A 14522-nucleotide genomic window follows, 5' to 3' on the forward strand; every position below is an offset into this window, starting at 1 on the left:
GCTAGTGATAATTACTGGTCCAGTGTTGTTCTAGCAAAAACGCCTGGAACTAACATTGAAAAGATTTGCAAATTTTGTAGTGGCAAGTTTAGCCCTGCAGAACAAAATTATCCTACAAGAGAAAAAGAAATTTTGGCTGTTAAAAAAACAATTTTAAACTCCCCAACCTTTTTGGGAAAACCTTTTACTGTACGCACCGATTGTGGTAGAGTAAAAAATTTTAAAAATTTTAAACTTGATAAAGCTTCTGATAGAGGAAGATTAGCTAACTGGCAATTATTTCTTAACCAATATGATTATAATGTTGAACTAATTTCAAGAAACAAGAACTATCTTCCAGACGCCCTAACAAGAGAAATGACAATGTTCAGTCGAAGAGAAGGCGATGAAGGTTGCAATCCCAGAAACAGAAGAACAGGGAAAGAACCTGAAAATGCTGAGGAATCCAAAGAAAAAATCCTCAATGTTGAAGGATGTCGACATAATGTGTGCCTCTACAAACTAGGGTTTAGAGTTGTAATAGGAAAGTGTTCTAGGTATTCAATTGTATTCGGATTCTATTACCTTTTGTATACCTTGTAACTCCCTATTTAAAGGGCTCATATTATCAATAATACACACAATTACAATTCTCCTACAACACGTTATCAGCACGATACTCTAACCCTAGCCGAAAAAAAAAAGAAAAAAACCTAAAAACCCTAAACAACAAATCTGCCGCAGCTTTCCAAACCCTAGCCGCAGCCTCCCTGCTCCTCCTGCCGCAAGCTTGCAGCCCCTGCTGCCTTCCTGCTACTCCTGCCGCAAGCCTGCAGAAACTGCTGTCCAAACTACTGCTTGCTGCTGTCCAAACTGCTGCAGAAACTGCTGCTGAACTTGTTGCTTGCTGTTGTCGCCGTTTGCTACCACTTGTTGCTGCTGCTGCTTCAACACGCGCGTGTTCTCAAGCCCAAATCATCACGTAAGATTTTGTAATTAAAGTTGTTGCTTTATTGTATTTTAAATTCCTTTTATTTTCTGCAGAATATTAGAATATATGTTGCCAAATGGTTTTGAGTATTTAACAAAGCGGAATTGTGGGGATTCACGCTTAACGAACTAAGAGTGTTCGTATGAACTAAGAGTGTTCATAATTAAACGAACTAAGAGCGTTCGTATGAACTAAGAGTGTTCATAATGGTTGGACTAAGAGCGTCCGTAAGCATCGAATTGTGACCATATTATCAACATCATTGTTTCGGTCTAATCCAAATATTCTTGGAAATCAGTTTCTTGGTAGCATTAAGGCTCAGAAACCTTATATTAGTTTTCGTGGAAGTTTTGACTCCGAAACTAATCTATTCTCCTTCATCTTTGAATGTCGAATGCAAACATGCAAAAACCCGACTTCACTAAACCAGATTCAAATGACATTTGTTATCACCGATGGGTGAATAATGTCAAGAATCACCTCACTGCTAATGAGATTCTGTGGAGTAGAGCTCACAGAATATGAATTAATTGATAAATCCTCTCAACCTTCCCCGTCTCAACACTATTGGTTGCAAAGCAATATAGGCTTGTGTGCAATGCTAGATGGATTACGAGGTTTCATCAACTTATGTCAGTTACTGAGTAAGTTGACAACATACTCGTGAAAAACCATAATTCAAAGGCCCGTTGGAACTAAGAGCGTTCACGAGGCGAATTATAATAGCGCACAGAAAAAAGAGCGCAAGGAGCGGAACCCTAAAAGTTAGAGGACAACAAAATGGACGTGTGAGTCCATACAACCGCCCTACAAAGGAAGGAAAACCGCGAGATACGCGGACACGTGGCAACTTGGGCCAACGTGGGAGAGGCAAAACCAGCGCCGCCGATAGTGGTGTTACCACCACCAACATCCCTAGAAGATGTCCAAATGCACAAGGTACATCTCAATTAATGGGTGAGGTAATGCTATGGATGTGGATCTTCAGAGCATTGGTTTAAGCGCTAGAATGCGAGTGGAAAAACAAAGCTACACAATACAAGGTATATAAAAGATATGAGAGAGCATGAGGCTCATCTCGCAGCTGAAGGAGATGATGGAGATGACAATGACGTCAATCTCATCATTACGGACTTCAAATCTGATGAGGAAAACAACAATGTTGATGCCGCAGATTTTGATTAAATAGTCTTTCATTTTCCAAGAATTATTTAATGGAAATTGTGCCTTAATGAATAAATGACATTTGGTTTTAACTCTTTCTTACTAGGCGTACTCAATTAAACATGATGTCTAGGAATCTAAGTTGAGATTAGTGGTACTTAAGCGAGCCTCGCTCCACCGACCTCTCCTCTTACTTTCCTGGTCATATTTAATTGGAATTACCAAAAGGATTGAGTGACTACAATTTGTCTACATTTCATTTTATTTGGATTAGATTTGATCAAGAAACTTTGATGTAATCGTTGGCTATTATTAATAAAGTGTCGATTCTTTTAATTTCAAACTTTATTCACTTAGGTATGTTTCCCAGAGAGCTAGAATGCCTCGCGGATAGTGCTGCTACGCACATCATACCTTGACATAGGCAATTATTCCTTGGGATGATACCTACTCAATCTTCTGTGACTACTATGGTAGGGCCATCACAATTAATTCATGGTCAAGGACCAGCTCATTGCCAAATGGCACATTGATTTATGTCACTGAAGCTCTCTACGCTTCTAGGGCTAGAGGTCCTCCTTTTGAGCTTTCAAGATATTAGAGCCAACGGTTTTCATGTGGAAACACATAGCGAGAATAGACATAAGTTCCTTTGCATTATCTCTAATGACTACGAGTATTAGAGAAGCTCATGTGTCGCTCTAGTGAGTTATATATATGTAACCACTATTCGAGTAATTTAGTCCAATAACGTCATAAGAGATGACTTTGGGACATCGACACATATAGGCTTTGGCATGACCAATTGGGACATCCAGGTCATGATATGATGATCCTTTTAGACTTCACACGGACATCTATTCTTTCGAGTGAAAATAAGTATGAATCAAAAGTTGATTCAAGGAGAAGGACCATGCCGTCACCCCCTACGGCAATAGCTTGGCATTGACGCCAAGAGTGGCAATGTGCCACCTCTCTCCACTTCTCAAGTCAATTGTGATTTCGTGGCTCAACCAAAATCCTCATTGGTTGCTTCTAAGGCCCATCGCTCGTTTCCCAAAGCCTGCTCTTTAAGGATCGAGACCATCCTATGCAAAGGACACATGTGTTCTTAGAGAATCCAAAGGGATTCTGTGGATCGACTCAACCAACTTGCGGACTGCTTAGATGTTTGATGCTGTTGGTTGATATGCGGACACACTGGTCACGTGTCGCACTATCGTCCACTCGTAATGCTGCTTAAAATGAACTCATAGCCCAAATCATATGGCTACGGGCTCACTACCCGGATCATCCCGTTCAGTCAATTCGACTTGACAATGCTAGAGAGTTTACATCGAAAATTTTTCGATGACTATTGCATATCATTGGGTATTGATATCAAGTATCATATTCCCATGTACACACCCAATTGGTCTCGCGGAAAAGCCACCGTTAAATGACTACGTTGGTAGCCCGGACATTGGTAATGCGCACCAATATTTTCGCTTGGGTTATGCAATATCGCATGCAGCTATGCTAATTCGTCTACGACTCATAGCAGCCACTCAACTTTTATTTGCGTTACAGCTAGTGACTGGGTTCGAGTCTAATCTCGTACTTATGCATATTTGAGTGTGCAGTTTATGTGCTAATTGCGCCGCCACAGCGCATCAACAAGAGTCATTGCAACGAATGCATATATATATTTGTGTTGGACATAAGTCTCCAACTATAAGTTCGCTATGTAAACCCTTGATAGGCGATCTCTTTTTCGCTGGATTTGCGGATTGTCACTTTGATGAGACAGTCTTCCCATCGTTAGGGGGAGATTAGAACGTCAATGTTCTTAAGGAACGACAGGAATTGTCGTGGTCTGTCCCCACTATGTCTCATCTTGATCGTCAATTTCTCATCTTGATCCCCTAAAATTGACGAGATCACATATACCCTGCTGCAAACATGCCTGCAAGGATTGATGTCCCCACAAGAGGACATGGTGCCACCCAGAGAAGATGGGTACGGCACCACCACCATGGATGGTGGTCTGGTAACGCCACAAGGTGGCATAATGGCGTCATAGGCCATGGGTTCCGCTAGAGAGCGTAGGAGACCCATAGGTTCGATGGATTCTCGCCCTAGGAAGAGAGCGAGTTTGGCACGACTTGATCCATTGATCATTGATACTCAAAATCCGTCTCATGAGAATATTCTGGATTGTGGTTATGTTCAAGGGACATCATTGGGGGACGCCTCAATGTTAGAACCAAGTCCTGAGAATATAGAGATCTCTACGAATTACACTAGTGCACATGAAGACGTGGAATTATTGAGACCAATGACATCGAACCTTACTCCGTTAAAGAATGCCAACGTAGAGAAAATTGGCCTAAATGGAAAAATGCGATCCAGGTTGAATTGGATTCACTAACGAAGAGGAAGGATTTCGGGCCTGAGATGCCAACACCTTCTAACATAAAACTTGTTGACATTAATTGGTCTTCGTTAGATAGCGTGATGAGAAAAAGAGATGATAATCTCGCCTTATGGCGCAAGGCTTCTCACAAAACGCCCTAGAATCGAGTCAATCGACTACGAGAAGACATATTCTCTCGTAATAGATGTCATTGCACTCCACTACCTTGTCAGTTTGGTAGTTTCCAAATAACTGAACATGCAGCTTACGAATGTGGTCACTACGTATCTCTATGGGGATCTAGATACGGGATACAATGAAGGTTCTTGTGAACTTCATTACCAAAGTCAAGTGGCTCTAGACCACGGAGCGCGTTTGCAATTAGGGTGAAACGCTCACTAAAGTGACTACTTGATTGGGAAGGGATATGATGAATTATGCCCCTGCGTTTTCATGACAAGTTCCGGATTTGCAATTGTCACTGTTTATGTTGATAAACATAATTGGAACCCTTGAGAGTTAAGGGAAACCGCTGAACACCTGAAATCTGAGTTTGAGATGAAGGACCTTGGGAAAACACGGTTTTGTCTAGATTTAGAACTTGTATACCGTGTCAACAAATATTTTGCATTTTGATAAAGTCAAAGATGCACTCCCATGGTCGTCCGTAGTCTTGATCCTAAGAGGGATACGTTTCGTCTCAGGGATGATGACGAAGACGTGTTAATTGGCAAAAGTGTCTTACCTAAGTGCAATAGGCGCATTATTGTACTTAACACAATACAAGACCGGACACCTCATTTGTTATGAACTTGTTGGCTAGATGTAGCCCTGCGCCAACGCAACGCCATTTGACTGATATAAAGACAATCTTTCGATACTTAAAATGTACGATAGATATGGGCTTGTTTTATCCCTACAAAGAGAAAAGAAATAACGGAAGTGTGGGATCGGACTCAACAAGGCAAAACGCCACCTTCCGTGCTCCTCCTCCCCTCCATCAAAATGACAACGATGTCTTGATGAGTTTTGCTGATGCAGGGTATCTCTCTGACCCTTACAAAGGTCGCTCCCAAACGGGTTATGTCTTTACCATGGGAACCACTGCGATATCTTGGAGGTCTACTAAACAGACCATTGTTGCTACTTCCTCAAATCATGCAGAGATTATTGCTCTACATGAAGCTGTATGAGAATGCATATGGCTAAGGTCTATAGTTAGACATATTCGAGGAACTTGTGGTTTGAAGTTTACCACAGATGAACCTACATGCATTTATGAGGATAATGCAGCTTGTATTGAACAAATGAAATTAGGTTTCATCAAGGGCGACAACACCAACATATATCGCCTAAGTTCTTTTACAATCAGCAACAACAGGCACTTCTAAATATTGAAGTGAACCAAATCCGATCTGAGGATAATGTAGTGGACTTATTTACTAAGTCGTTACCAAAATCCACCTTCGAGAAACATGTGAAGAGCATCGGATTAAGGAAGTTATCCGAACTCCCATGATTGTAGCAATCAGGGGGAGATATGGACATCAGGGGGAGGTATGATGTCTACATGTTAGATCTCGAAGAGTGAAGGACGTGTTGTGCTCTTTTTGTCCTTCGACCAGGGTTATTTTTGTCCCACAGGGTTTTTGTTACCTGGCAAGGTTTTTAACGAGGCAACAGTCAAAGCGTCATCGCCAAGTTTGAGCGGCACAAGGGGGAGTGTTGAAGGATGTCGACATAATGTGTGCCTCTACAAACTAGGGTTTAGAGTTGTAATAGGAAAGTGTTCTATGTATTCAATTGTATTCGGATTCTATTACCTTTTGTATACCTTGTAACTCCCTATTTAAAGGGCTCATATCATCAATAATACACACAATTACAATTCTCCTACAACACTCAAAAGATTTTTGCTAGCTAGGTCCAAAAGGACTAGCCATAACTGATCAATCCCAGGGTAAAGGATTGGCTAGCCCGTTTCAAACGGCAGACGGTAAAGGCTCATCAAGATCGTTTAAGGCTGTTACTTTTCCAAAAAGCAAACCAACTCCATCTGGAGTAATAAATGTTTTTAATTATGAATTAAAAACCTTTGAAGAACCTGTGTTCAGAACTGGCAGAAGATTAGCATATCACCATAAAGCTATTTTAGATAACCTTTTGTATGCTTTTCAGGAAAGAAACAGTGGAGTCATGTTCCCAGCTTTATTTGCCCTAGCTGAAGAACTCCATGAAAATGCCAGACCAAAGTTTGAAGAACTTCATGAAAATACACAGCAGAGTGCTGTTTAGAATGAAAAAATCCAGTATCTAGAAGATCCTGAGAGTACTAAAGTCCCTGTTTTAGCATTAAAAGAATCAGATTGGTTCGACTTTCATAACCTTATTGGAAGTCATAATTCTGATTCATGTCTTCCTCTAATCCTCTTCATAGTCCCTGAACCTTATGTTGGAAGATATGTAGTCAATGTTCAAAGTGAACATCCACAGGAACACAAGCTTTGGCTTGTTGAAAATGGTTTTGTCCATAACCTCTGGACTAAAACCACGATGATCTCAAGAGACTGCCACCCATCATAGTCAACACAGTCAAGAACGTTAGAAAAAATGACTGCATCCTCATATTGAAGTTCAGATCTACCCCACCAGAGTGGATTCAGAAGAAAAATGGAGAGGTTGACTATATTTCTCCATACCATTATGTGAGGATCATTCAAGGAAAGTATCTTCACCCTGCATGTGTTGGATACAATGGCCAACCGAATTCTAGTATTCCCTGGATGAAGGCTATGTCTCTAGAATATATCAAAAAGATCGTCGAAAAAGATACAGAAAATACATTCCTGGCAGCAGGAGAAAAAATTATTGTTACTGCATATGATCATCCTGAGATTATTAGCAGTGACCTTTTTCTATTTCTAAAGAGAAAAGAGATAGACTCCACGTTAACTTGTTTTCAATGGTTCGAAAAGATTGAAAACGACAACCACTACAAGATGTATGAAGATACAAACGTGGAAGAAAACAGAACTAAAGCCAGGATGGAAAATAATTCTTTTGTCCTAGGCCACAATTCTGAAACAGATGAAAACATGTGAAGCAGCAGGTGCAAAAAGCACCGAAAACAACTTTGGCATTTTCCCTAAGGATGCTTTTGCTTTTCAAAAAAGAGGAAGGTGAAAAACATTTCACCTAAAGGAATCTGCTTTTCGTCATTCGACCTCAATCAACAGGAGCACTCATGAGAGCAGAATATAATGGAGTTGTTCTGTACATTTTTATGTTTTGAATTCCAGTTTGAATTTCACTCCCTATATAATTAATTAAGGAGCCTTAGGTTCAGTTTGTAAGGCATCAGAAAATTGAGCAGAATCATTCTCTCTCAAGAAGTAAGAAAGCCATAATAGCAGTGTGATAGTAGCAGTATGTTCAATCTTTCCTGTAAGTCGTTTGATGCAATGTGCTTTTTATTCCAAGTAAGTACTTGTAAACAGTTATAAGTAGCAAAACAACTTTTAGCTGTTTACCCAAGAGGGAGGCTCTGGGTTCTATATCTGTATTTATATTTGAATAAATAAATTCTAGCTTGTGCCCAGTACACTGTTGCAAAAATATTTTAGTTGTTTCTACAATTGTTTACTTATTAGCAGTAGCAGTCGTTATGTTCTTTGTTTTAGAAACTGAACCTATATCAGACTAAGGCAGCAGTGATTCTGCCATGTTAGTAACCGCTTAGACAGGAGGTTGTTGGGTGAAATTGTGGCATGTTGAATGGTAGTTCTTAGGCTGATACTATGTTAAAGTTTTTAAGCAAAAAAATGTTGGCCGATACTGTGTAGAATAGTAAAAGGAAAAAATGAGTGGAGTGTGTCCTTGGTTGTACAAGGAAAAAGTTTGTGGACCTAGTTGTTAAATGAAATGTTGTCTGATAGCTCTTTGTCACGATGTCAACAGCACAAACCACCACAACCACATATGATAGCCAGGACTAGACTATAAACAGTTCAGCGACATGGGACAGGCTTAGTTAATATCGTACCACAAACCCACTTAACCCACCTAAACCACACAAAAGGTAAGGTTGAGACTCATCGCTAGTTAGCCTGGTTCTGAAGAAATTGTGATGTTACTAGTTAGGCTGGTTCCGAAGTAATTGCGATACAGTTCCGGAAATAGCGACATGGGACTAAAGGTAAGGTTGAGATAGAGATAAGATAGAATTTTCATTTCTATAGAATGGAGAGTGGGTTGATTATGCTTGCTAACTAGTCTTTAAAGCTCGAGAACATTTGAAGAATATTTGTGAACTAGTTTCGAGTTTTAAAGAGATATGGGATCCTCAATATGGCTACTTCTTTTCTTCTTCGTTCCCATAACCTTACACCACCTTGTTGCTCAAACCATAATAAAAGGCGACGTCTCATGCACTTCGAGGGCTGAATTGTGCTGGAGCTGTGCTGATTCCCGCAAATACACTAATGGCAGCATCTACCAACAAAACCTCATCAGCCTCCTCTCCTCCTTTTCCAACACTTCCCAAAACCAAACCACCTATGGCTTTCACAACTCTTCTCTCGGACAAGGCTCCAACAAAGTGAATGCCATTGCATTGTGCAGAGGAGACCTCACACTCGGAGAATGTAGTAGCTGTCTCAGCGACTCCACTCAGATTCTCCTGCGAAACTGTTCATATAAAATGGAAGCAATCTTATGGGCAGAGCCTTGCATGGTACGGTACTCTCAAGACTTAATATTTGGTATTGAGGAGGAGCACCCTTTTATATATCTGCCCAGCCCGAACACCGCGTTAAACCCGCAAGTGTACGGGCAGGTGCTTAACCCCTTGTTGGAAACCTTAAGAGATAGAGCTACTTCAGGTGATTCTCAAAAAAAATATGCAGCAGGACATGCAGTTGTTCCAGCTCCAGCAGGACATGCAGACGATCGCGAACCGATATATGCACATGCGCAGTGCACTCCGGACATAGACAAAGTCAATTGCCATAATTGCCTGAACAGTTGCATCTCTGCTATTCCACGATGTTGCAGTGGAAAGTCAGGAACAAGAGTTCTTAGACCAAGTTGTAATATAAGGTTTGAGTACAATCTTTTCTACAAGTCTACAGCCGATTCAGAATTAAATATTTCAGTTTCAGCTCCAGCTCCAGCTCCAGTTACTTTAACAACTCCAGTACTTCCACCTAAGCAAGGTACACACACAATATATGTTCGTATTGTATTATATTATAGATGTAAGCAAACCATCTTTTCTTAGAGAAAGTACATCCATCCTCACTCCAGTAACCATACAATACACAAGGTATTATGCCTCAAAATTATTTACGTGAACCGTGGAGTGACCCGTATACCCCCTTCTGATTTTCTGCAGGAAAGAAGAGTAACACAAAAAGAAATATCATCATAATAATTGTGGTTGTGATTACTTTTGTCACGATGCTTCTTGGTGGCATATGTATTTTCTTAAGAGTCAAGAAGCCAAGGGTAAAACTTGACGGTAAGTTGAACTGTCTCTAGTGTTTGGAGAATATACATATTTGTTTTACTCTGGTGTTTCAAACCTTTTTTTTTTTTTTTTAATATCTAAGTTGTACCTTTTCAGATGATTTTTCTGGAGAAATTAGTCTCGTGGAATCATTACAATATAACTTTGAAGATATTAAATCTGCAACGGATGACTTTTCTGATGAAAATAAGCTTGGACAAGGTGGATTTGGAGCTGTTTACAAGGTAAAAAAACTGAGCCTTACTTTTTCAATTGCAATTGTGCTTTTGCTAATTTGTTAACCTTTGAAGTGGTAAAAACTATTTTTGTTGTTGTACACTATATGATAACCCAAATAATTTTTTTTTTTAATTTAATAAACTTATTTTCAGGGTAGGCTATATAACGAACAATATATAGCTGTGAAAAGGCTATCTAAAAGTTCTCAACAGGGTGATCGTGAATTTAAAAATGAAGTCACGTTAGTTGCTCAACTTCAACACCGGAACTTAGTGAGGCTTTTAGGCTTTTGCTTGAAAGGAGAGGAAAGGCTCCTCATTTACGAATATATACCTAATAAAAGTCTTGATCACTTCATTTTTGGTATGGTATCCTCTAGATCCTCGGTATATATATTTCATAGTTATAATTTCTTCAGATTTTATATATGGTAGATAAAACTAAGGTACACAACACATAACACTGGCACATATTACATATGTTCTAACAAAATTGTTTTCAGACCCAACCAATCATGAACATTTGGATTGGGAAACACGTTACAAGATCATAGAAGGAATTGTTCGTGGTCTTCTTTACCTGCATGAAGATTCTCGACTTCGAGTTATTCACCGTGATCTCAAAGCCAGCAACATTTTGTTGGATGAAGATATGAACCCTAAAATTGCAGATTTTGGTATGGCAAGGTTGTTTGTGATGGATCAAACTCAAGCAGATACAAAAACCATTGTTGGGACCTAGTAAGTAAATGTGGCACTCTAACTTACATTTTTCAATTTTAAGAACCAACATAATTGAATTTCTAATGTGGATGCAATTATACAGTGGATACATGGCACCTGAATATGCAAGTCATGGGCGCTTTTCTGTCAAGTCAGATGTCTTTAGTTTTGGTGTGTTAGTTCTTGAAATAATTACTGGCAAGAAGAGTGGTACTTTCCGAAATGGTGAAAATGAAGACGACCTATTAAGCTACGTGAGTAGAAATATATAATCAACTTGTTACATTACTTCTCTATTTATCCCTATAGCCTGCAACTATGTAATTTTTTTCTGAAATATTTTTGAAATTTTTATAGGCCTGGAGAAATTGGAGGGATGATACAACTCTAAATATCATAGATCCCATGTTAACAACAGGCTCAAGATCTGAAATAATCAGATGCATCCAGATTGGTTTATTATGTGTCCAAGAAAATTTGAATGACAGACCAACCATGGGTTCAGTTGTTTCCATGCTTAATAGTCATTCTCTCAAAATCTCGATACCTTCACGGCCTCCATATTATTGGCCTTATACTACTGAGTCAGAGACATCAGGGTCGGGATTCAGACTTACTGAGACGTCTGATAAATCCCAAAGCTCTGTGTCAAGAGGTATGGATTCAGATATTACTGAACTACATCCACGCTAGGGGCCTAAGTATTTTTATTTACTACCATTAATGGAGATCCTTTATTTGTTTAAGTGAACGTTTGAGCTTGATGGTTCCATCAAAATCAATATTGTTGCAGAAAGTCTATATATGTATATGTATCAGCTGAGGTTGAGGTTGAGGTCAAATAGTTAAAGTTGATGTCCTTTTATCTTATGTGTATAATAAGTGACCAATTGAATTTTCTAGTTACTGGTTCTTTGGTAACTAGTCGTTCTGTTTGTTGCACTGCTCTCTAGTTACATCCCTGTAGCTTGTATTTGTTTTATTGCTTTTTTGTTTTGCTTCTCTTGTTTTCTCCAGCTCTTCTGAATCCATTGACTAGAACCAGTAAAAGGCACACTAATGAAAAATCAAAAACCATTAAGAGCAGAAATAACAAGTCAAGAAATTGACTAGAACTTAGGGATGTAGATCAAATGAGTAAGCCACCAAAGTGGGAGGGAAACTGCAGAAGAATAATCCAAGGAAGAAAGATGAGAGCGGAGGGCTTGGATATACAAAGTGAGAAAAATGAAAAAAGAAAAACAACCCATTCTTTGAAGAAAAAGAATTGAAGCACTAAATTTGTTCCTTCTTTCTGATCATTACTCCATAAAAAGCTTAGCTGGAAAGGAATTTGAATATTTGGAAGTCACGGTCAAGACAGGTCTGGGGTGGTGGATCCCTTAGAGCAAGTTCACCCGTTGGGTCACCGGGCGAGTGATAATGAAGATCGTATGGTGAATGACTCGATCAGGTGATTGCAATCTGTCTCCTTTACGGTACAACTATTCTATCAAGGTTAGTTTACTTCTACGTGCATCTTATAGATCTATTTTTGTCTACAGCACATGCTTCACTTGATTAAGTTTTTCTAGTCGGGCTAGCTATATCAGAATTATTGCATATTGTATTCTTTAATCATCTAGCTGGTAAACCATGCTGAAACTTCAATGTAATTGTCATTCGAATATTGAAAATCATTGTAGGTGTTTGCCTGGTAAATGTCGTCAAAGTATAACTTTACACTATAGTTTAGCTCAAACATCTGGATCCATCAAATTGGACAATGCCGTCGAAGTATAACTTTACACTATAACTTTACACATAAACTCGTTCGATCAGTCGAATCTGGGGACAGAAGAAGAACATAGAAACAGCTTGGATCAGTTGAAAGATCATGTCGACCAGTCGATTTCTGGAGCAGTAGATATCTTGATAGCGACTCTCCCTCCTTCATTACCCCCCACCAATCAAGGTTTCCAAGATTTTAAAGATCATCTCGAGGTAAACTCAGAACATCATTTCTAGTCTTATTGAGATTGTTGAACATGATGTAGTGTCTGAATCCACTAAATATGTTTTGCTTAATGTTGGACACATCATCGAGTTTATAATTATTAACAAAAGTGTGGACAATGTGCCCTACTCTCAAGTATATGAGGTCAAGTTTTAATATAGGAAAAGTATAGAGTATCGTACTCAAAGTATTGGGGAAACTCACCCTAGCTAGTTTACCGTAGAAAAAACATGCAATCTATCATTTTTACAATTTCAAATTTTCAATAGTTTTGGCCCTTCGGAAGCTCAGCTATCAAATGGTGATATTAACAATGAAAATAGTGAAAAGCTTGGTTGATTTTCAGAATTTATGCAGACAAATTCAATTGCACAAAGATAAAGTAAGCTAACAAAAATAGAGACTTTGACCTGTTTGTGCCTATTTTGGGAAATCGGCTTGTAAATTCTTGGCCGTTAGATGAGAAAAATATGGTGCTTTTATGAGGTTATATTAGATATTAACTTTTGGAGAAGAAATGAAAAGGGAAGGAAATAACGGCGATAATTATTTTTTAAAATAATTAATGCCGAGATTAATTAAGTTTGAAAGCATTAGAGAGAATATTGCATATTTAAGAGCAACTCAATTATAATTAATGGCACCGCAAAAAGAATGCAATTATGGTGCGATTAAGGAATTTACTACTCCTTATTTCAATTGTATTTTCTTTTCTAAACGTTATGTTTGTAATAGTATAAATAGGAGGCATCTAGCTCATTGTAAAGGGCCCCCGACCAATATTCAACACATCAAATTCTCTACAAAATCTTTTTATTCTTTCTCTAGCCTAGTTAAATTTTTATCGCTTTCTTTACCTTCTGCACTTTATCTTTCCTGCAATTCACTCTTCAGTCTCTTTAAATTTTATGTAATTTAAATTCTCGCATTTTGCTCTTTTACTTTACGCACATTATTTCTAGCAAACTTAGATAAAAAAAATATAAAAAAGCAACATCGGTGATATCGCTGAAAGTCCTTGCAACAAAGGCAAGAGAACCAAGCGGTAGAGACGGTTCCATTCTCGATCCACAGTCACTTGAAAGAAGTCAGATCACGCGCAAATCATATCAAAACCTCACTTGGCCAATAGGCCGCGAGTTGGCACGCTCGCGCAATTCAGAACAAAAATTGGGCCAAGACAATTTCGAGGCAAACATCTTTTGGCATGCCCAGTGGGACACTAATGTATTAGCATCTTCACAAATGAGTTTCTATGAGCCGAATGCAAACGGCTCTAATTCAATATATGATGCCAATGGTGGGTACAACTATGCGGCGTATAATAGTTTTGTTGATTTTAATAGTCATGCCACATGGAGTTTACAAACACCAACGACGCAACCTCAATATGATTTTAATGGCCGTTACGTGGATGGAACATGGCCTAATCAAATCACCGAATATATGGTCAATTCACGGCCTGGATTTATTTCGAATCACCAACAAAATTGTTGGAAAATCATGGAATCAATTGATAGCTAAATTTA

The 14522-nt window shown here is 38.9% G+C and overlaps 1 protein-coding gene across 1 annotated transcript; it reads left to right on the forward strand.

Moving 5' to 3' along the window:
- Positions 1-8667: 8667 nt before the first annotated feature.
- Positions 8668-11979, forward strand: LOC133738696 (cysteine-rich receptor-like protein kinase 10). Its single transcript, XM_062166277.1, has 7 exons — positions 8668-9742; positions 9922-10047; positions 10153-10280; positions 10428-10638; positions 10778-11015; positions 11101-11251; positions 11355-11979. Exons 1-7 carry the CDS (start codon positions 8863-8865, stop codon positions 11688-11690), a joined length of 2070 nt encoding a protein of 689 aa, XP_062022261.1. The 5' UTR covers positions 8668-8862; the 3' UTR covers positions 11691-11979.
- The last annotated feature ends 2543 nt before the right edge of the window (positions 11980-14522 follow it).

This window comes from Rosa rugosa, chromosome 3 (genome assembly GCF_958449725.1).
Source record: "Rosa rugosa chromosome 3, drRosRugo1.1, whole genome shotgun sequence".
In the NCBI taxonomy this organism is placed as follows: Eukaryota; Viridiplantae; Streptophyta; class Magnoliopsida; order Rosales; family Rosaceae; genus Rosa; species Rosa rugosa.